Below are 23658 nucleotides of genomic sequence, written 5' to 3'. Positions count from 1 at the left end.
AATCATCCCTTATTGCAAAAAATTGAAAAAAAATTATTTATGGTCTTTTTCATAGAATTAAAAATATTACATCACGTTAAAATGATATTTTTGGTCGTAGTTAATTTGTAAATGATCATTTTTTATATTTTCATCCCTTAAAAAATCTATTTTAACCATTAAAAACCTCCCTTATAAAAAAATTGAAAAAAAAAACAATTATAATACTTTAATTTAGTTAATTTATAATAAAAGTGTTTTTATTTATTGTATACAAATCAAATGTTTCTTCGTCACAAATTTTCCACCCTCAAAAATCATCCCTTATTGCAAAAAAATTGAAAAAAAATTATTTATGGTCTTTTTCATAGAATTAAAAATATTACTTCACGTTAAAATGATATTTTTGGTAGTAGCTAATTTGAAAATGATCATTTTTTGAATTTTCATCCCTTAAAAAATGTATTTCAACCATAAAAAAAGGATTTTAACCATTAAAAACCTCGCTTACGATAAAATTGAAAAAAAAACAATTATAGTACTTTAACTTAGTTAATTTATAATAAAAGTGTTTTTTTCTATTAGATAAAACACAAATGTTTCTTCGTTACAAATTTTCCACCCTCAAAAATCATCCCTTATTGCAAAAAAATTGAAAAAATAACTTTATGATATTATTTATAGAATTTAAAACATTACTTCACGTTAAAATGATATTTTTGGTAGTAGCTAATTTGAAAATGATCATTTTTTAAATTTTCATCCCTTACAAATGTATTTCAACCATAAAAAAAAGAATTTTAACCATTAAAAACCTCCCTTACGATAAAATTGAAAAAATAAACAATTATAGTACTTTAATTTAGTTAATTTACAATAAAAGTCTTTTTTTTATTGGATAAAACTCAAATGATTCTTGGTCACAAATTTTCCACCCTCAAAAATCATCCCTTATTGCAAAAAAATTAAAAAAATAACTTTATGATATTATTTATAGAATTTAAAACATTACTTCACGTTAAAATGATATTTTTGGTAGTAGCTAATTTGAAAATGATCATTTTTTAAATTTTCATCCCTTACAAATGTATTTCAACCATAAAAAAAAGAATTTTAACCATTAAAAACCTCCCTTACGATAAAATTGAAAAAATAAACAATTATAGTACTTTAATTTAGTTAATTTACAATAAAAGTCTTTTTTTTATTGGATAAAACTCAAATGATTCTTGGTCACAAATTTTCCACCCTCAAAAATCATCCCTTATTGCAAAAAAATTAAAAAAATAACTTTATGATATTATTTATAGAATTTAAAACATTACTTCACGTTAAAATGATATTTTTGGTAGTAGCTAATTTGAAAATGATCATTTTTTAAATTTTCATCCCTTACAAATGTATTTCAACCATAAAAAAAAGAATTTTAACCATTAAAAACCTCCCTTACGATAAAATTGAAAAAATAAACAATTATAGTACTTTAATTTAGTTAATTTACAATAAAAGTCTTTTTTTTATTGGATAAAACTCAAATGATTCTTGGTCACAAATTTTCCACCCTCAAAAATCATCCCTTATTGCAAAAAAATTAAAAAAATAACTTTATGATATTATTTATAGAATTTAAAACATTACTTCACGTTAAAATGATATTTTTGGTAGTAGCTAATTTGAAAATGATCATTTTTTAAATTTTCATCCCTTACAAATGTATTTCAACCATAAAAAAAAGAATTTTAACCATTAAAAACCTCCCTTACGATAAAATTGAAAAAATAAACAATTATAGTACTTTAATTTAGTTAATTTACAATAAAAGTCTTTTTTTTATTGGATAAAACTCAAATGATTCTTGGTCACAAATTTTCCACCCTCAAAAATCATCCCTTATTGCAAAAAAATTAAAAAAAAACTATTTATGATCTTTTTCATAGAATTAAAAATATTACTTCACGTTAAAATGATATTTTTGGTAGTAGCTAATTTGAAAATGATCATTTTTTATATTTTCATCCATTAAAAACTACCCCTCGTGTAGAAAAAACAATTAAAATCTTTAAAAATCGTGAAGATTTAATCAAATCGAAAAAAATTAACAAATTAATGTAAAAAATAAATGAAAGTTAACAATCAACACTATCACTATCTGTATTTATGCATTTTTTTTTGAAAAATCAATAGTTTTGCGATTGAAAACTTGTTTTTTTTCAAAAAAAACCACGTTTTCAATCGATTTTTCAAGAATAACTCAAATTATATTATTCAAGTTGAAAAAAATGTCAATTTTAAATAAATCAATAAAAAAATTGTACGTCTGTAAGTATTTTGTTTCAATTTTTTTCGAAATAAGGGATGATTTATAAGGGTTGAACGTTTGGGATGTGAAATATTTCAGTTGAACACAAATTTAAATCAATTTAATATAAATAAATTACCATAAAGTGATTAAATAATATTTTTTAAATTTTATATTAATCGGGGCTACTTTACAAGGGATGGAATACATCAAGCAGAATTGAAAAATTATAAATACTATATTAAAGCATTAAACAACTTTTATTCAAACATTAAAAGTATTTTTCTACTCTTTAAATGCTTATACTTATAGTTTTATATATTTTTGCAATAAGGGGTAGTTTTCACCCCTAGGAGTAATAAGCACATATCGGCATAGGGTAGATTTTTAAGATAAGGGTACGTCAAGCTTGATTCCAAATTTTCATACAAATCGATGAGAGTTTATGGAGGTCTAAGGTGATACCAAATTTTTTCCTTGGTAGCCTGGACTATAAATCATCAAATTCAGTTTGTATTAGGTTTATATTCAAAATTTTAATCACGAATAAGTCAAAAACTATTTTAGAAAAAAATTCCTTTTCTATCGATTTCTATGGTTAGTTTCAACAGAGAAATTATCACCCCTTGGTTGGGGTTGATGGAAATCTGTGGTACAAATCGTTGTCCACTGAACTATCTGGAGGAACTTGTTCAATTTATTTGTTTCCTCTCTTAATTCTTTAATATTTATTTTATCTTCCTTATGACGAAAAAATGGTGGATCATCTTTGCGTTCCAAAAAGTTGATTTTGTTTTTTCAGCAAAATTTCATTCAAAATTTCCCGTTTTTCAGCATCTCGCCATCTTATAATCGATTTAAATGATAAAACACTTAATTTCAGATATTTTAAATTTTCCTCAGTATACGAGGTGTGATTCAAAAATACGGTGCGTAAATTTCGTCGCCCAACATGGATGTTAAACATCAATCTTTCGTTCTAACATCAATATTGTTGCTGCAGAAGGAAGTTGGGACTGTATTGATGATTCAGTGGCTTTGAAGGCGTTTTCAAGTTGTATGATTCATTTAAAAGTATAATGACTCAGTCTAGGATCAGTCACGACCCCAAAAATATGCATAAATATACAAATTTGGGTGCCATCATCAAAAATGTTACTAGAGAAGGAAGTTGGGTCGGTATTGATGATTCAGTGGCTTTGAAGGCGTTTTCAAGTTGTATGATTCATTTAAAAGTATAATGCCTCAGTCTAGGATCAGTCACGACCCCAAAAATATGCATAAATATACAAATTTGGGTGCCATCATCAAAAATGTTACTAGAGAAGGAAGTTGGGTCGGTATTGATGATTCAGTGGCTTTGAAGGCGTTTTCAAGTTGTATGATTCATTTAAAAGTATAATGCCTCAGTCTAGGATCAGTCACGACCCCAAAAATATGCATAAATATACAAATTTGGGTGCCATCATCAAAAATGTTACTAGAGAAGGAAGTTGGGTCGGTATTGATGATTCAGTGGCTTTGAAGGCGTTTTCAAGTTGTATGATTCATTTAAAAGTATAATGACTCAGTCTAGGATCAGTCACGACCCCAAAAATATGCATAAATATACAAATTTGGGTGCCATCATCAAAAATGTTACTAGAGAAGGAAGTTGGGTCGGTATTGATGATTCAGTGGCTTTGAAGGCGTTTTCAAGTTGTATGATTCATTTAAAAGTATAATGCCTCAGTCTAGGATCAGTCACGACCCCAAAAATATGCATAAATATACAAATTTGGGTGCCATCATCAAAAATGTTACTAGAGAAGGAAGTTGGGTCGGTATTGATGATTCAGTGGCTTTGAAGGCGTTTTCAAGTTGTATGATTCATTTAAAAGTATAATGACTCAGTCTAGGATCAGTCACGACCCCAAAAATATGCATAAATATACAAATTTGGGTGCCATCATCAAAAATGTTACTAGAGAAGGAAGTTGGGTCGGTATTGATGATTCAGTGGCTTTGAAGGCGTTTTCAAGTTGTATGATTCATTTAAAAGTATAATGCCTCAGTCTAGGATCAGTCACGACCCCAAAAATATGCATAAATATACAAATTTGGGTGCCATCATCAAAAATGTTACTAGAGAAGGAAGTTGGGTCGGTATTGATGATTCAGTGGCTTTGAAGGCGTTTTCAAGTTGTATGATTCATTTAAAAGTATAATGACTCAGTCTAGGATCAGTCACGACCCCAAAAATATGCATAAATATACAAATTTGGGTGCCATCATCAAAAATGTTACTGGAGAAGGAAGTTGGGTCGGTATTGATGATTCAGTGGCTTTGAAGGCGTTTTCAAGTTGTATGATTCATTTAAAAGTATAATGACTCAGTCTAGGATCAGTCACGACCCCAAAAATATGCATAAATATACAAATTTGGGTGCCATCATCAAAAATGTTACTAGAGAAGGAAGTTGGGTCGGTATTGATGATTCAGTGGCTTTGAAGGCGTTTTAAAGTTGTATGATTCATTTAAAAGTCTAATGACTCAGTCTAGGATCAGTCACGACCCCAAAAATATGCATAAATATACAAATTTGGGTGCCATCATCAAAAATGTTACTAGAGAAGGAAGTTGGGTCGGTATTGATGATTCAGTGGCTTTGAAGGCGTTTTCAAGTTGTATGATTCATTTAAAAGTATAATGACTCAGTCTAGGATCAGTCACGACCCCAAAAATATGCATAAATATACAAATTTGGGTGCCATCATCAAAAATGTTACTAGAGAAGGAAGTTGGGTCGGTATTGATGATTCAGTGGCTTTGAAGGCGTTTTCAAGTTGCAAAAGCTTTTAAAAATTAAAAGGAGTCAGTCAAGGATCAGTAACGATCCCAAAAGTATGCAAATTTGGGTGCCCCAACCAAGATTGTTGCTGGAGAAGGAAGTTGGGTCTGTATTGATGATTCAGTGGCTGTTTACAAGTTGTATCATTCATTTGAAAGTAGAATGACTCAGTTAAGGATCAGGAACGAACTCAAAAATGTGCTTTAGCCTACAAATTTGGATGTTATTACCAAAATTGCGTTGAAAGTTCAAATTTAGGTCTTTATTTATAATTTTGAATGAAAACCAGTGACTTGTATCGTTATATCATCCCAAAAAGTTTCGTCAATCTTTTTCAAGAGGACGTAGTTATATCAAGGGAGGTAACTGGATTTTACACAGGAATACTGGAAGATTTGCCCAACAAAGTGGGAGATATTTCAGACTTTTAATGACATTGAGAACGCGCGACAGAGCAGATGAAAATCATTTAGAAAAATAATCGGTGTTTTAAAGGTTTTTAATAAAATAATTCACCGTACTTTTCGGCCACACCTCGTAAGTAGATTTAGGAAACGAAGTTATCTATATATATATATATATATATCGTTAACACGTTGACTGCCGCATTAAAACCAAATATTGTTAATCTAACTACGTGAAATTTTTGAAAAAAGTTGAAAATTACGTCAGGTATTAAATGATATAAGTATTAATTTTTTTGACAAAAATATAATCATTAAAATGCTGCAGAATAATCCATGGTAAAAAAATACGACAAAAAATGTTGTTTGAGGACCAATTTTTTGAGATTATAACGAAAATTTGTTAAAATTCCGTATCGTGCTATTTTCTTCCATATCATCAAATATTTGTCTTTGTTTACGTGTTTCCCAATTATTTGGTCCATTACTACAGCATTTTAAACATGTTGTGTTTCTTAGATGGTTAAACGAAAAGGCCATAATCGAGAAATCGATTCGTAAACCTGTCGAAACATTTTAATTTCACATATAGTAGTCCAGTCATTTTAGGTTTTACCTGCGGAAAAATTCCTAGTGAGCTGAATTTTTGTATACGCCTCTATTAGGGCGTTGTAATGAAGATGTGAAAAATCGACATCGATATCGCGTCGATTAAAAAAGTTATAAAGGTCAAAAGGTCACGAAAATCAGTTTTTTGCAAATATCTCGCGATCTATCGCTCGGAGGTCAATAGCTGTTCTTATAAAAATTGTTCCTAGTAAAATTTTCTACAAAAAAGTTCTGTTGCGTTTTTTTGTAAAATCAACCGTTTTCAGAGTAGACCGCTGAGAAAGCGGCCCGAGCATGAATTTTGATAGTAAAATTCAATAATTTGCAAGCGTTGTTTGTTAAATTATAGACCAAACCGAACGAGTTTGACAATGACAAAAGACACGCGTCATCTGTCAAAAACAGTGTTGCCAAAAAGATACCAGTAAAAAAACCGGTCGTTATAAGCTGGAATTATTGAAGTAAATAAAAAACGGTTTATATAGGGCAGTTATCATTAATAAAGTCATCTATCGGAGATTTTTTAAAACTTTTTTTTTGTTTTTATCAGCTTTTTTTCATAGTTGCGATATTAAATTGACATATCTATTGTAAATTTTATAATTTTTAGGTTAAATATCGATTCGGTATTAGATATCGATTTTCTGGGCTCAAAAGAATCGATTCTTCGAAATCATATCAACATATCTATTGTGAACTTCGTACTTTTTTGATATGAGGGCGTAATAAGCAATGATGAAATGGTTGGATTAAATAATTTAGTGAAATAAAAAAAGAATTTCGTATCAAATTGAGTTCAAACATTTTCAGTAGGTGAGTAAGTGGGCTGGAGAAACGTAAAATATATATTTGTATCTTTGTTGGATACTTAATAGTCCGGTCAATTTAGACATTCGAAGCTACATAAATTCAAATCAAGATGAAAATTGCCTAAACTATACTCAAAAAAAATAAGTTGCCCATCAATTCCCGTGTATAAAAAAACTTTTATTCAAGGTCAAAGGTCAATAAAATGAGTTTTTCGCGATTATCAGCAAAACGGTGAGTTTTATCATGAAAATACTTCAGACAAAAATTGTAGATCATAAAGTTATCTACAAAAAACGTATCAATATTTTTTTTCCTACGAGTCACTGTTTTTGAGATATAATGATTCAAAAATTTGTAATCTTCATATTAAGCACACGTTTCCACGCACTTTTTCAGATCCTCTCGTATATTATACCCAACTGATTGTTATTAAATACGCAAACTTTTATCGCTTGTTTATTCTGGCAGGAATATCACGTCATTGTTAAAATTATCTGCAAAATTGCACAAAATATATTAAACATCTTTGTTATGATTTCAAAGTGGAAGTATTTCAAAACAAAATCAACTCGAGCGATTACAGGATGCCTTAGATCAGCAAGTATGTCAATTTGCCGCAATTATTCATATCTAACGATAATGATTGAAATGTAAATAATCGGATAATTAATCGGTGTTTACGATTTAAAAATTCAACAAGAATTTACTACGATGTTTTTTAAATACCCCAAAAGGCATTTAGAACATCACAATCTGGTCAGCAATCATCAACAAGCAATTCAGTTCATCACTAAACTAACTCAAAGGGTTTGGGTTTTGGGTCATTTCCTAACGGTCTGGTCAACAGTATGCGAATGTACCATTGATTCGTTCCAACCTGCTAGCCCGGAAACAGTTATTGGAAGGGTTTAAATTATATTTTCTGCCCAACAATACCTAAATCGATTCGAACCAATATGCGTAGAATCGTCACCGTACCAAGGAAGGTTTTTCCATGGGTTGGAACGAACCTTATGTTTCTCAGTGGTTTGTTTTGACACCACCCTCGTATAATAACTTCGCTACTTATGTATCTACATCTCGTCGAAACTTGTATCGAGTCGTAACGTTCGAACGAAATTTTAATTAAATAAAATCCAAACTATTATATAACATTTTGTGAGGTTCGACTACAAGAACATTTTGAGGTTATGTTCCGAAATAACCTATCGTCTATCGTTGCCTACCAAACAAATCAAATTCTTGTTAAACTGTTAATAGTTTTATATAAATTTTTAAATCATTATCTCCGTCGAAATACGTTTATTTCTAACGAACGCAATTAATAAAACCGATGAGATATATCTGGCATGAAATAGTTGTTGAATTTTTCGAATGGCGAGACGAGCTTCTTCTTTTTTATGTTTGTTAGTCGTGTCGACCGAACAAGACGACGCCGTCGTATCCTTTCTCGACCGATCTTAGTTTTATTTATTTTGGAATGCAGTCGGCGGTTAGTGAATGCATGGTGACAAAAAGGCGAACGAGGTTGCATTTAATGCATACGGTAAAATGTGTCAATGTCAATCTATTTTCAGTTTTCGGCATAAAAAAGTCAGTATTCGATAGCGAAGTTTGATATAATTCCAATAATTTATTTAATTGGGTTTTGGAGACGATTTTGAGGTACGCCAAACACAAATGGTGGTGGACGACTGTCGGTTCTTTCAACAATCAGTTGATCCTCTAGGAATTGGCATCCTGGACGAGCAAAACAATTGATTGACGTGTCGCTTCAGCATCTAGCTTCACCAAGGTTGCCAAATTACCAAGACTCTTTATTATTGAGGTAGAGGTGCACCTGGAACCTCAGCGGAACGGACTACGAACATCAACTTTATGAAGAAATGTAGTTGAAGAAGGTTAGAATCAGTTATGCCCCCTAATGTACTTGCTACATTAATTGTAGATTCAACATTGGCCGAAAATGCGCGTGTCTTCAGCCCCAGTTAGGCTCTTTCGGCTTCAGGTAGATCGTTTCGTAATCCTTGAACGTCCCCATTTGTTTTTCCGTGTGTAAAAACTAATTTTTAATCATATCTAACCAACAGTTTCCTCGATATGAGTATTATCTGTCAGATTTGTACGACATATTTTGACATATGACATTAGAAACATGACTGAAACTAATAATTAAAGTGTTGCCAACCTCTGAAAAGTCACTTATCTGTCAACCATACCTCATATTCGTTTCTAATTGGAACGTGACACTAAATGATCAATTGAAAATACGTAATATTGAGAAATCAAAATGTCAAGTTCGAATGCTCGCCGTTCTGTCGCTGGAATCTAATTTTGTATTCAAAATATTGAATTATTTATTTGAACGAGTTCGATAACTTTATTACCTGGGAAATGCTGGTTTATTATTTAGGTAAAAACTGACCTATCTCTAAAACTAAATCGTTCTCTTAGGGTATTCTATAAAAGGCATATATTTTTTCTATTTCACTTAAAAAAAATCCAATTAAAAATGATTTTTTATCATAGAATCGATTCATATAGATCCGTTCTATATCTGAATCGATTTAAATAAACTTAAATCCATTTAGATAATCGATTTAAATCGATTCCTATGGATCTGTGTATCGTAAAATCGATTCATTAAGATCTGTTTGTCACAAAATCGATTTATATGGGTTAGTTTCAATATGGATTCGATTTGTGATGATTTGAAAGAAGTTCCAGTCCACCTGCCATCTTTAAGCTATCAAAATATCGAAATTTTTTATATTGAAAGTGTTTGAACTCTTCTGATAGTAACATACTAAAAAAAACTGTTACTATGGCCCGGAAAGCGGCTAAAAATCTAAAGAACTAACGTCTGAAGTTTTTTTGGTGGTTGGCGTTAGTCCTAAGGAATCTTTGGCCACTTTCCTTTTACTGATGAAGTAGCAGTTGATGGAACTGATCTCAACTAAGACTAAGCACGAAAATAATTTCGTTTCAGTCGTCGCCCAATTCTACGATACCGATGTAAACAAAGAATACGCAATACGCGGCAACGCCGCAATTCTCAAATGTCAAATTCCTTCTTTCGTCGCCGATTTCGTAAGCGTCGTGTCTTGGCATACGGATCAGAACGAAAATTTTTTCCCTAACGCACCTGACGGTACACAAAGTGAAATTTTTTTTTTTTAATTGAATTGTTGATTTGAATATTTTTGATGTTTTCTTCCCATCCTTTCCAGTGGTCCAACAATTCTACCAAACCGAAGTTAATAACGAGTACGTCATCCGTGGAAACGCCGCCGTTTTGAAATGTTCAATACCTTCTTTTATAGCCGATTTCGTCAGTGTCACTTCTTGGAATGACAGTGATGGAAATCAATATGGATTAAATGAAGTTAATTACGGTACTTAAAATTATAACATCGCCCAAAATCCTTCCTCAAACATATTCCATCTTACTAATCACTGTTTTATCCCCAGCGAAATAGCTAAAAAGACAACCAGGGATTATCCATTAATTATCACTTCTAAATCTAATGGATCTGATTTAAGTACATGCCTTAAATGGTCATTATTTTGAAATTAATATTTTTTTTCGCGAAAGTGCTCCAGGTGTACACCCAGAGGTCCACGGGAGACATTATACGTAAAAAAACCTCTCAATCGTTATAGAAATTGGATTTAGGACAATTTTTGTGAAACTTGGCACAATGACAGTTAAAATCAAGTTAATTAAAAGTCTCAATAGTCAAGAAATCTCGAAAATCTACCCCTCAAGTTTCCGAAGGTACCCTGGGAGGATTAGAATTCGTTTCCTTCAATTTTACTGAAATTTGGAAACAGTTTAAAACAAACTAATTAAGTCTCAATGGGTACGTAACCCAAAACCTCCACAATTCCCCAAAACTACTTCTGGAGAGTTCAAGGGTACCATAAAAGGAGGTGTTTCCGCCCAGTATTTCTGAAACTTGGCACAATGATAGTTTGAAACAAGCTGATTGAAGTTTCAATGGACACGAAACTCGAGGACCTCCAAAATCCCCAAAACTACTTCTGGAGAGTCCAAGGGTACCATAAAAGGAGGTATTTCCGCCCAGTATTTCTGAAACTTGGCACAATGATAGTTTGAAACAAGCTGATTGAAGTTTCAATGGACACGAAACTCGAGGACCTCCAAAATCCCCAAAACTACTTCTGGAGAGTCCAAGGGTACCATAAAAGGAGGTGTTTCGGCCCAGTATTTCTGAAACTTGGCACAATGATAGTTTGAAACAAGCTGATTGAAGTTTCAATGGACACGAAACTCGAGGACCTCCAAAATCCCCAAAACTACTTCTGGAGAGTCCAAGGGTACCATAACAGGAGGTATTTCCGCCCAGTATTTCTGAAACTTGGCACAATGATAGTTTGAAACAAGCTGATTGAAGTTTCAATGGACACGAAACTCGAGGACCTCCAAAATCCCCAAAACTACTTCTGGAGAGTCCAAGGGTACCATAAAAGGAGGTGTTTCGGCCCAGTATTTCTGAAACTTGGCACAATGATAGTTTGAAACAAGCTGATTGAAGTTTCAACGGACACGAAACTCGAGGACCTCCAAAATCCCCAAAACTACTTCTGGAGAGTCCAAGGGTACCATAAAAGGAGGTGTTTCGGCCCAGTATTTCTGAAACTTGGCACAATGATAGTTTGAAACAAGCTGATTGAAGTTTCAATGGACACGAAACTCGAGGACCTCCAAAATCCCCAAAACTACTTCTGGAGAGTCCAAGCTTACCATACGAGGAGGGGTTTTGGCACAGTATTTTTGAAACATGGCACAATAATAGTTTGAAGCAACTTGGTACAAGATAATTTGAAGCAAACTGATTAATCTCAATAGACGCGAAACCCCAAAACCCCCACAATTTCCCAGAACTACTTTTGGAGAGTCCAAGGGTACCATATGAGAAGGGGTTGTTTGCTAACACCGACAAACAGTTAGTTGTTTTATTGAAGCTATTGCAAAAATTGATAAAAAGGTAACTCAAAAGTTTAATTCTTTTCGTAATATACTTTTTTTTTTATTTATAAATTCAAATTGACGTGACGTATTTTCGTCGTATGTGTTACAATTTTTTTCATTGCTTTACATATACATTCCTAAAATATATGAAGGATTTTTGAATATAAATGAATCAATCATACAAACCCGTTATGCTAATGATTATCTTTGAAGTCTAATGATTCTATATGAAAATGAAATTTTAAACGTATTCTTTTCTTTTAATACATGAGGTAAATAAATAAAAGAGAGTCAACGTAAAATTTATGGTAAAAATATTTTCGAAATGAAAATTAAAATGAAATTTGTGTCCCGATATTTCGAATTCACTCAAATAGTACAGGCAAATTAGGCGATTTTGAGCTGAAATCTTAAATTTGATTTTCTAGATTCTGGGAGGTTTTGGGATACTGAATAAGTCTAGCAATTTTTGATGGATTTTCGAAATTTTGGGACTCAGAAAAAATTTGAAACACACACTAACCTCTACAGATTGTTCTTGAAGCATTTTTTCCTAACCTCAAAATTTTCACTGTAAAAAGGGTTCATGTACTCAAAAACAATTTGAATTGCTGATAACTCAAAAACTATGAGGATATCGACACAAACTGTCGGAACAAAAAATGTTCAGGACAAAATTATCTACAGATTGGTCTTGAAGCATTTTTTCCTAACCTCAAAATTTTCTCCTTAAAATGGGTTCATGTACTCAAAAACATTTTGAATTGCGAATAACTCGAAAACTATGAGGATTTCGACAAAAACTGTCGGAACAAAAAATGTTCAGGACAAAATTATCTACAGATTGGTCTTGAAGCATTTTTTCCTAACCTCAAAATTTTCTCCTTAAAATGGGTTCATGTACTCAAAAACATTTTGAATTGCGAGTAACTCGAAAATTATGAGGATTTCGACACAAACTGTCGGAACAAAAAATGTTCAGGACAAAATTCTCTACAGATTGTTCTTGAAGCATTTTTTCCTAACCTCAAAATTTTCACCGTAAAATGGGTTCATGTACTCAAAAACATTTTGAATTGCTGATAACTCGAAAATTATGAGGATTTCGACACAAACTGTCGGAACAAAAAATGTTCAGGACAAAATTATCTACAGATTGGTCTTGAAGCATTTTTTCCTAACCTCAAAATTTTCACCGTAAAATGGGTTCATGTACTCAAAAACATTTTGAATTGCTGATAACTCGAAAATTATGAGGATTTCGACACAAACTGTCGGAACAAAAAATGTTCAGGACAAAATTATCTACAGATTGGTCTTGAAGCATTTTTTCCTAACCTCAAAATTTTCACCGTAAAATGGGTTCATGTACTCAAAAACAATTTGAATTGCTGATAACTCGAAAACTATGAGGATTTCGACACAAACTGTCGGAACAAAAAATGTTCAGGACAAAATTATCTACAGATTGGTCTTGAAGCATTTTTTCCTAACCTCAAAATTTTCACCGTAAAATGGGTTCATGTACTCAAAAACAATTTGAATTGCTGATAACTCGAAAACTATGAGGATTTCGACACAAACTGTCGGAACAAAAAATGTTCAGGACAAAATTCTCTACAGATTGGTCTTGAAGCATTTTTTCCTAACCTCAAAATTTTCTCCTTAAAATGGGTTCATGTACTCAAAAACATTTTGAATTGCGAATAATTTGAAAACTATGAGGATTTCGACAAAAACTGTCGGAACAAAAAATGTTCAGGACAAAATTCTCTACAGATTGTTCTTGAAGCATTTTTTCCTAACCTCAAAATTTTCACCGTAAAATGGGTTCATGTACTCAAAAACAATTTGAATTGCTGATAACTCGAAAACTATGAGGATTTCGACACAAACTGTCGGAACAAAAAATGTTCAGGACAAAATTATCTACAGATTGGTCTTGAAGCATTTTTTCCTAACCTCAAAATTTTCTCCTTAAAATGGGTTCATGTACTCAAAAACATTTTGAATTGCGAGTAACTCGAAAACTATGAGGATTTCGACACAAACTGCCGGGATAAAAAATGTAGAGCACAACATTCTCTACAAAAAAGGTTCCAATTTATTCCTAACCTCAAAATTTCCATTATAAAATGGGTTTGAACGCTCAAAAATATTTTGAATCGCGAATGACTCGAAAATTACGATTTGCAATCGATTCTGTGTACCGTGATTTCATAAATACAACTTGAAATTAACGAATAAACTTACTCTTGATTATTTAAGGACGTATTTAAGGAAAAACGGAACATTTTGAACTTTCCATACATTTTCAAAATTGTAAGAATAAGGATAAATCATCCTGATTATGTTTTTTATAAACTTGAAGCTGAGATTCTAAGCAAAAGTTTGAAACCAAGAAATAGTTGAAGAAAATATTGATAACAACACGAACGACAAATTTTTCTCGTTAGATCTGCTTGTTTATGTGGCGAGCGACGAAATATTTCCATTGAAACTTCAACTGCTTATGTGTCATCATCTCGCAAGATTTTCAAAAATTTCCCAAGTCGAAAATTATGTTAGCTCACCCAAGTAGCAAATAGAGATCTAAACCATCATGATGCATTTTGATTTTTCGAAAACGAAGTAGTTTTCCAAGAGTTAGAGCAATTTCCATGTGCGCCTGGAACTTAAATTTGCGTTGAGGGAGATTTACTCAAAAATAGTAGCTCCAACGAAAAAATTACTCGAGACCTTTTTTGTAGAAAATTTTGTGATCTACATTTTTTGTTGGGGCTGTTTTTTTCGAATTCTTCTTAGTTTACGAGTTATTCGCGTTTCAAAATTTTATTAGGCTTGTTCAGTAACCGAAATCCTCTAAGAATCTAGAAAATCGAACAACGAAGACTAAGAATGTAAAACTGGTATGTATATTAAATAAAATCTTGTCATCAATATATATATACTTAGATATGTAATTTCCTGTATTCATTCACAACTATTTTTATCCCAACATCAATAAATAATCAAATTCAGTACCCATCCTACGCTTAAAAATGTTTACTTTTCAATGCCGACGGGCTGAAACCGATTCTGTTAAATGTTACAGGTGGATACAATAATTGTTTACAACCGGAAACTTTTTTAAACTTTGAATAAATATTTGAATTAGAATTTTAACACCGATCGGAACTGTGAGATATTACATAAAAAAAAAAACGATTATTTGATTATTTTTTTTTATTGTCTCATGTTTTGTTGAGTAATTTTCGATTTCTACCTAGACAGTTACTGCTACTTTGATCGAGAAAGTTGCGAAACATCTAAAAGGACTAAAATCAAAAAAATATTGTGTTCAGGCACATCCAAGTTTTTCGCAACAGCTGTAAATGCTATTGGAGACTCAAAAGGGATCTACCAGAAGCCAAAGTCTTGTAGTTTTTATAAAAATATATGCTTTATATTCGAAACAATCGGATAGTTTCTAGTTTTCGATACTTTTTTCATTAACCGTTAAAAGATTTTTAGACGTTTACGCCGCCTCCCAAATTTTCCATTATTACACTAGAATTCACAATAGACTGGACATTGCATGTTATAAGTGGTAATTTTTGGATTAGAAAGTCTGTTTTGTTGTTATTTCGTCTATAAAAATTAATATTGAAAAATAATTTTTGTTATATAAAATAATTAACGCCTGGTTGTTGTAGCTTTCCACGGATGATATACTAAACTAATTATTCCTTAAAACTAGGATTCCGATGTTTAAATATGTTTCATTCAAAATTTTTTTTATATAGAATCAAAATCCGCCAAGTCCATCTCAAGAAATTTTCGAAAAAGTGGAAAAAACTGTCCCAAACAGACCAATTATAAGAAATTATCGATTTTTTATCAAAAAAATCCAAAATTTTCATTTTGGAATCGATATTTGGGCTTCTCGGATTTGGATACTAAGATTGGGATTTGGCGGGATTTGAAACAAAAAAAGGAATTGAGCTATAAAAGCTATATTAATTTTTTTTACACTTTAATTACGTATAGGCTTAGTAAAATAAATCTTTAGTAAAAAATCTTGACTTGACACTAGGAAGTGACGGGATTTGCTAAAAAATAAACAGTTGTACTGAATTCAGCACGAAAAAATCTATAAGAAACAACATCAAACTCTACTTCGCAAAAATATGGTTTTTGATTCTTGACACCTCGTATAATAAAAATATAATGGATCTTCATACACGCCTACGACATATTTTTGAGATATTTTAGTAAATTTAACGCAAACACCAGTGCTGGAAGTGAATAAAACAATCATGACCAGTGTGGTCAAAAAGTAACTTGATTAAAGAAAGTCGTTAGACACAGTGCTATTCCTAAAACATCTTCATCATTATTCTTCTAGTCGTCATCTCTTCCCCATAGACCCAAGTCAGCCAAAATGTTTCGGCAAAAAATCATCCAGCCGTCTTTGCCCCAATCTGGTCCATAATTTTTTATCAGTAAAGCTTTCAAATCACGAATTTTTAGAGTTTGAAGACCAGCAGGATCAACTCGAGTCTCTATTCCCTTCACCCTCTTTTCATTTTAAGCTAAAACCTTGTCTGGAGGGGTGTATATAGATTTGGGGTCTCGAATACAAAGGATTTGTTGTGTCCCCCTTTCTTGCTGCGATACCGAAGAATGGAATGGCTTTAATTGCCGGAGATCTTCGTTCCCAGGTGCAGTGCTCTGGAATTTCACACTTCGAGAGAGTGTGGATAGAGTTTTCGTCCTGTGTGCAACAAAACCTGCACGTCGCATTATCTGCTAGGTCTAGCGTCTTCAGGTGTTTGTTGAGGCGATAGAATTCCTGTTAGGTCATCTGAAACGACAGATTTGCGCATTCGGCCCTTTTTCATCATACACGTCATTAAACTTTGGACACCATTCATGCAGAACACCGTCAATTATGAAGTTTTCCCATACGCACGATGAATTTCTGCAGCGCTGTGTCCTTCAGCATGTAAAAAACGAATCACACGTGACGGGAGCATTAATAATGGCTGTAGCAGAACGCCGACTGACGCCTTAATGTCAACACTGGAGAAGTGTGCGGTACAGGAGCTTCGCAGTTGCATACAGCGCACGGAGCGATCGGAGGCTGAAAAAAAAATCGCCCTCGTATATATTGATTATAGTAAACAGAAATATACACTAAGATCTTATTTATTATCTATTCTATTCGAAATAAAATTTTAATTTTCTCGTTTTCAGTTGTCAACCAATATTACGAGGCGGAAGTAGTATCTGAATACGTAATACGTGGCAACACGGCCGTTATAAAATGTAACATCCCTTCTTTCGTATCGGATTTCGTTAGGGTGGAAGCTTGGGTTGGTTCGGATGGGTCCGTTTATAATTTTAACAACAATTATGGTAAATTTGATTTATTTGTAAATTTCAACGATTCTCCTTGTTTCTCCCGAAATCAGATGTCCTTATTTGCATAAATTTACTTAAAAGTTTATGAAATTTTAGTGTTTTATTGATTTGAACTGCAGCTGAAGTTGACCTTTAAAAAGTTGTTTCGCCATTACGATTTTCAACCACAGAGACGTTTGATGTTTTTCGAAAAAGATCTGTCAAGGTCAAATCGGCAATATTTGATAAAAAATTATGCAAAATTTGCAGTTTTTTTGTTGCTAAAAACAACTACAGCTACAATTACAGCTGAAAACTTGACTTGCTGAATAAAAAATGCTGAAGAAAATTTGTTGCTACGTTGAAATTTGAAATTGGCTGATCATCATGGTCAGACGCGATTTTTTCTATATTTGCCAGCTTGAACTCGACTTGCTGAACAAAAAACGCTGAAGAAATTGAGTTGCTACATCGAACAATGTGCAAATTCTAGCCAGAAGAATAAGCAAAAAAATAGAATTTGAACATTGTTCGACGTAGCAACTCAATTTCTTCAGCGTTTTTTGTTCAGCAAGTCGAGTTCAAGCTAGCAAGTATAGAAAAAATCGCCTCTGACCATGATGATCGGCCGATTTCAAGTTTTTATTTTGTTGTTCATTCCTTAGACTCGTTCCAACATTCTTCAATGTAGCAACAAATTTTCTTCAGCGTTTTTTGTTCAGCAATTCAAGTTCAAGCTAGAATGTGTTAAGAAAATCATTGCTAAGAGGAAAAAAATGTTGAAATATGTCAGAAAAATAAGCAAAAAAATAGAATTTGGACATTGTTCGCCGTAGCAACTCAATTTCTTCAGCGTTTTTTGTTCAGCAAGTCGAGTTCAAGCTAGCAAGTATAGAAAAAATCGCCTCTGACCATGATGATCGGCCGATTTCAAGTTTTTATTTTGTTGTTCATTCCTTAGACTCGTTCCAACATTCTTCAATGTAGCAACAAATTTTCTTCAGCGTTTTTTGTTCAGCAATTCAAGTTCAAGCTAGAATGTGTTAAGAAAATCATTGCTAAGAGGAAAAAAATGTTGAAATATGTCAGAAAAATAAGCAAAAAAATAGAATTTGAACATTGTTCGACGTAGCAACTCAATTTCTTCAGCGTTTTTTGTTCAGCAAGTCGAGTTCAAGCTAGCAAGTATAGAAAAAATCGCCTCTGACCATGATGATCGGCCGATTTCAAGTTTTTATTTTGTTGTTCATTCCTTAGACTCGTTCCAACATTCTTCAATGTAGCAACAAATTTTCTTCAGCGTTTTTTGTTCAGCAATTCAAGTTCAAGCTAGAATGTGTTAAGAAAATCATTGCTAAGAGGAAAAAAATGTTGAAATATGTCAGAAAAATAAGCAAAAAAATAGAATTTGGACATTGTTCGCCGTAGCAACTCAATTTCTTCAGCGTTTTTTGTTCAGCAAGTCGAGTTCAAGCTAGCAAGTATAGAAAAAATCGCCTCTGACCATGATGATCGGCCGATTTCAAGTTTTTATTTTGTTGTTCATTCCTTGGACTCGTTCGAACATTCTTCAATGTAGCAACAAATTTTCTTCAGCGTTTTTTGTTCAGCAATTCAAGTTCAAGCTAGAATGTGTTAAGAAAATCATTGCTAAGAGGAAAAAAATGTTGAAATATGTCAGAAAAATAAGCAAAAAAATAGAATTTGGACATTGTTCGACGTAGCAACTCAATTTCTTCAGCGTTTTTTGTTCAGCAAGTCGAGTTCAAGCTAGAATGTGTTAAGAAAATCATTGCTAAGAGGAAAAAAATGTTGAAATATGTCAGAAAAATAAGCAAAAAAATAGAATTTGGACATTGTTCGACGTAGCAACTCAATTTCTTCAGCGTTTTTTGTTCAGCAATTCAAGTTCAAGCTAGAATGTGTTAAGAAAATCATTGCTAAGAGGAAAAAAATGTTGAAATATGTCAGAAGAATAAGCAAAAAAATAGAATTTGAACATTGTTCGACGTAGCAATGAATTTTCTGCAGCGTTTTTTGTTCAGCAAGTCGAGTTCAAGCTAGCAAGTATAGAAAAAATCGCCTCTGACCATGATGATCGGCCGATTTCAAGTTTTTATTTTGTTGTTCATTCCTTAGACTCGTTCCAACATTCTTCAATGTAGCAACAAATTTTCTTCAGCGTTTTTTGTTCAGCAATTCAAGTTCAAGCTAGAATGTGTTAAGAAAATCATTGCTAAGAGGAAAAAAATGTTGAAATATGTCAGAAAAATAAGCAAAAAAATAGAATTTGGACATTGTTCGCCGTAGCAACTCAATTTCTTCAGCGTTTTTTGTTCAGCAAGTCGAGTTCAAGCTAGCAAGTATAGAAAAAATCGCCTCTGACCATGATGATCGGCCGATTTCAAGTTTTTATTTTGTTGTTCATTCCTTGGACTCGTTCGAACATTCTTCAATGTAGCAACAAATTTTCTTCAGCGTTTTTTGTTCAGCAATTCAAGTTCAAGCTAGAATGTGTTAAGAAAATCATTGCTAAGAGGAAAAAAATGTTGAAATATGTCAGAAAAATAAGCAAAAAAATAGAATTTGGACATTGTTCGACGTAGCAACTCAATTTCTTCAGCGTTTTTTGTTCAGCAAGTCGAGTTCAAGCTAGAATGTGTTAAGAAAATCATTGCTAAGAGGAAAAAAATGTTGAAATATGTCAGAAAAATAAGCAAAAAAATAGAATTTGGACATTGTTCGACGTAGCAACTCAATTTCTTCAGCGTTTTTTGTTCAGCAATTCAAGTTCAAGCTAGAATGTGTTAAGAAAATCATTGCTAAGAGGAAAAAAATGTTGAAATATGTCAGAAAAATAAGCAAAAAAATAGAATTTGGACATTGTTCGCCGTAGCAACTCAATTTCTTCAGCGTTTTTTGTTCAGCAAGTCGAGTTCAAGCTAGCAAGTATAGAAAAAATCGCCTCTGACCATGATGATCGGCCGATTTCAAGTTTTTATTTTGTTGTTCATTCCTTGGACTCGTTCCAACATTCTTCAATGTAGCAACAAATTTTCTTCAGCGTTTTTTGTTCAGCAATTCAAGTTCAAGCTAGAATGTGTTAAGAAAATCATTGCTAAGAGGAAAAAAATGTTGAAATATGTCAGAAAAATAAGCAAAAAAATAGAATTTGGACATTGTTCGCCGTAGCAACTCAATTTCTTCAGCGTTTTTTGTTCAGCAAGTCGAGTTCAAGCTAGCAAGTATAGAAAAAATCGCCTCTGACCATGATGATCGGCCGATTTCAAGTTTTTATTTTGTTGTTCATTCCTTGGACTCGTTCCAACATTCTTCAATGTAGCAACAAATTTTCTTCAGCGTTTTTTGTTCAGCAATTCAAGTTCAAGCTAGAATGTGTTAAGAAAATCATTGCTAAGAGGAAAAAAATGTTGAAATATGTCAGAAAAATAAGCAAAAAAATAGAATTTGGACATTGTTCGCCGTAGCAATGAACTTTCTTCAGCGTTTTTTGTTCAGCAAGTCGAGTTCAAGCTGGCATACGTTTTATCTTCTATATTAATCACCACTTTTTTAATTTTGGGCCTTGAAGCAACAAATTTCGGTTCAATACCTGACTCGATATTCATTGCTTTATTAAAATTTTATGCTAGCTTTATATGCGACAAGTTAAAACTTGCAAGTAATGGTTGATCTGACACAGAAACGTGCTTCAAAAATCTACAACCGCCGAAGATAAAGGTATTTGATCTTATTACCGATGGCTTATAATTTGTAGAGAACCACTTGGACAAAATCGACTCAATTTTCTCCGCTACGAGGAAAGGGAGGTTTTCCTTATCCACCTTCACCTTGTATTCCATGATTTTCTCCCAATTACTTGGTATCATGAAATTTGGAAGAGTTTCCGCCCCTCATATAGTTTCGTAAACAATTTCATCCCTAATTAGAATAATTTATACAACTTTGACACGTCACGTAGTGCTGGTTAAAATCGAGTCACTGGGTTACAAACTCGCACTATATCTTAGAAGGGTGTATAAAAATAAATCGATGACACATTCGGTTGAGAGGAATGGCCGAATAATAGGGTCTTTTTTAGAGAACAGAATAACATCTGGGAAATAGGGAGCCGCACAAAATGGACGTTACATCATTTAAAATTGAAAATTTGTAGTTTTGCTTTCCCACAAACTGGAAAATTCTTTACAAAAACTATTTTTTTTTTCATACAATGCTAATACAGAGTTTACTGTTAGTGTTCAATGCATTTACCACGGAGAAGTTCAGATATCGTGAAGGATTCTTGGTCCTCTTGCAAAAGACGCGCTCCTTGAGAAAGTCTAATCAAGATTAGATTCTACTCAGGCTGGTTCAACAGTGAAATATTGGATAGCAGAGTTTACACGAGACGAAGATCATCGTCGCAGTGGTTCACCAAATGCGTCACCTCCAGAAATGTTGAAGAAAATTCACATCAGGTACTTCTGGACCATCCATCAAGGAAATTCATCATCCATGTGTGCACCATAGTGCTGCAAACATTCCTCGAATTTAGATCTCAAATTGGTAAAAACTCGCTGACACATTGCGCGGGAAATTGCTTCTCGGACGTTGGTCTTTCAACTGATTAAGCTCGGCTGGGTTATTGGAGTAGACTCTACTCTTCAGGTATCCCCACATAAAAAATCCGGCGGTGCTAGGTCCGGCCATGCAATGTCACCTCGGCGAGATATCAATTACCCAGCAAACATCTGGTTTACGACCACCAAAGAGGCATTAGAAGTATGACATGTCGCGCCATCTTGTTGAAACCATTTCGTACGATTATAGGCTTCAAATTGCTGGGAATGAGGAAAGAAAAAATCCCTTAACATGGCTATTTATAAAAAGAAATAGGGTTCGATAAATCCGCGCGTTGATATGGCCGCCCAAACGGTTACTTTGAGCGAATGCAGAGGCTTCTAATGTTTCGCACGTGGGTTCTCTAACGGCAATTCAATAAAAGTCTTAAAATTAAATCATTTGGCTGTAATTTCTGCGCAAATTGAATTTTATCCGGATTTAATTTCAGATCTTGCGATGCCAAGATGTTCTGGATACCACGGACCAGGATTACGTTGAACTGAAGCTCTAACTTGTTGAATTATGTCTTTTGTTCTTGTTGATGGTGGTTTCTGATCGAGATTCGAACCAGTAGCTTCGAACTTTTTGACCCACACTCTCCCTCGGACACCGATTTATGTCTTGTTGATCCAGCGCGACTAAATTTCCGTGAATTGAGCTACTCATCCCCACCACCCGCGCAGCTCCCTTTCATAACGCTTTTCTAGCACACCCTGTATTTATCCACTTAAAGTGTTTCGAAACTTATTTTAATTTCGAAAAACGTCGTCGTCGTTTTTTATCCGCAATATCTTGAAAATAAAGTGGTGGATTCATTTACGTTGGAAAATAGTAGCGAGTTTCAATAAATAAGTGAAGGCTAAATAGCTGTTCGGAACCGTAGCGCTATTTTTAGCTTCTTTAGAAATATATTGCCTGTAGCTGAAAGCGTGAAAAATATGATATGCATTCTTCGAAACAACATAGTGCCGGATATAACTCGTCTTTGTCTCTTTGAGCTTATGAGTGTTGATATTAAAAAACAAATCAAATATACAGAGTGAATTTTTTAAAATCCGGTCCTTTATACATTAACGACGAACATTTATTTTTGAAACTATCGCTGAGACCGTTGGTGTTTAGATTAGAATGAAATCCCTGTAGGTTGGCGTATTTGGGAACACATCGGATTAAAAAGTAACTTCCAATTTTTGAGGGGTATTTTTAAATAATTTTTAATTAAATTTGTGAATTTTCTCAAATATTAAAGATGAAATTGACTATTTTAATCATGGAATTTAGCAAATTGAATTGAATAAATGTCAACCCATACTCATAAAAATCAAAAACGGACGTATTGCTTAGAAGACGACAATCAAAAAAATCAAAAATCTTCAACAGATCGTATCAGAGTAAAATTTCCAATTTTAATAACTTGGAAATGAATTATTAACTCGATTTCTAAAAATAGACCAAAACAAGCGTTCGATGTAATACAAGACACGATATACGAGGGTTGCAATTTATTTTATACGCGTTGTCTTCAACGATTTTGATTCACGCAGTACTGAACGTGTTTCTATATCAAAATATTGAAATTTAACGAAAAAACTATAGAATAAGAGTGAATTCTGGAGAGTTATTATTTATAATACCATACAGGGCTTTAATTAAACCTAAACGTATTTTATTTGTCATGGATTATGATGCTAAGCGCTTGTACTATCGTTAAATTTGAAA

The 23658-nt window shown here is 33.0% G+C and overlaps 1 protein-coding gene across 17 annotated transcripts in view; it reads left to right on the top strand.

Annotated features, from left to right (window-relative positions):
- LOC130896427 (cell adhesion molecule Dscam2) overlaps positions 1 to 23658 on the top strand; it is a 177487-nt gene that overhangs the window by 3036 nt on the left and 150793 nt on the right. For 3 of the 17 annotated variants that reach the window (XM_057804508.1, XM_057804509.1, XM_057804510.1), the window contains exon 3: positions 9922 to 10083. The exons of 11 other annotated variants lie outside the window; for them this stretch is intronic. In XM_057804508.1, the coding sequence (XP_057660491.1) occupies positions 9922 to 10083 (162 nt within the window). Of the gene's footprint in view, positions 1 to 9921; positions 10084 to 10162; positions 10328 to 17166; positions 17329 to 23658 lie in introns of all 17 variants that reach the window. 3 more of the 17 variants (XM_057804506.1, XM_057804513.1, XM_057804495.1) reach the window with 2 other exon arrangements.

This window comes from Diorhabda carinulata, chromosome 7 (genome assembly GCF_026250575.1).
Source record: "Diorhabda carinulata isolate Delta chromosome 7, icDioCari1.1, whole genome shotgun sequence".
In the NCBI taxonomy this organism is placed as follows: domain Eukaryota; kingdom Metazoa; phylum Arthropoda; class Insecta; order Coleoptera; family Chrysomelidae; genus Diorhabda; species Diorhabda carinulata.
This window is presented reverse-complemented; position numbering and strand designations above follow the sequence as displayed.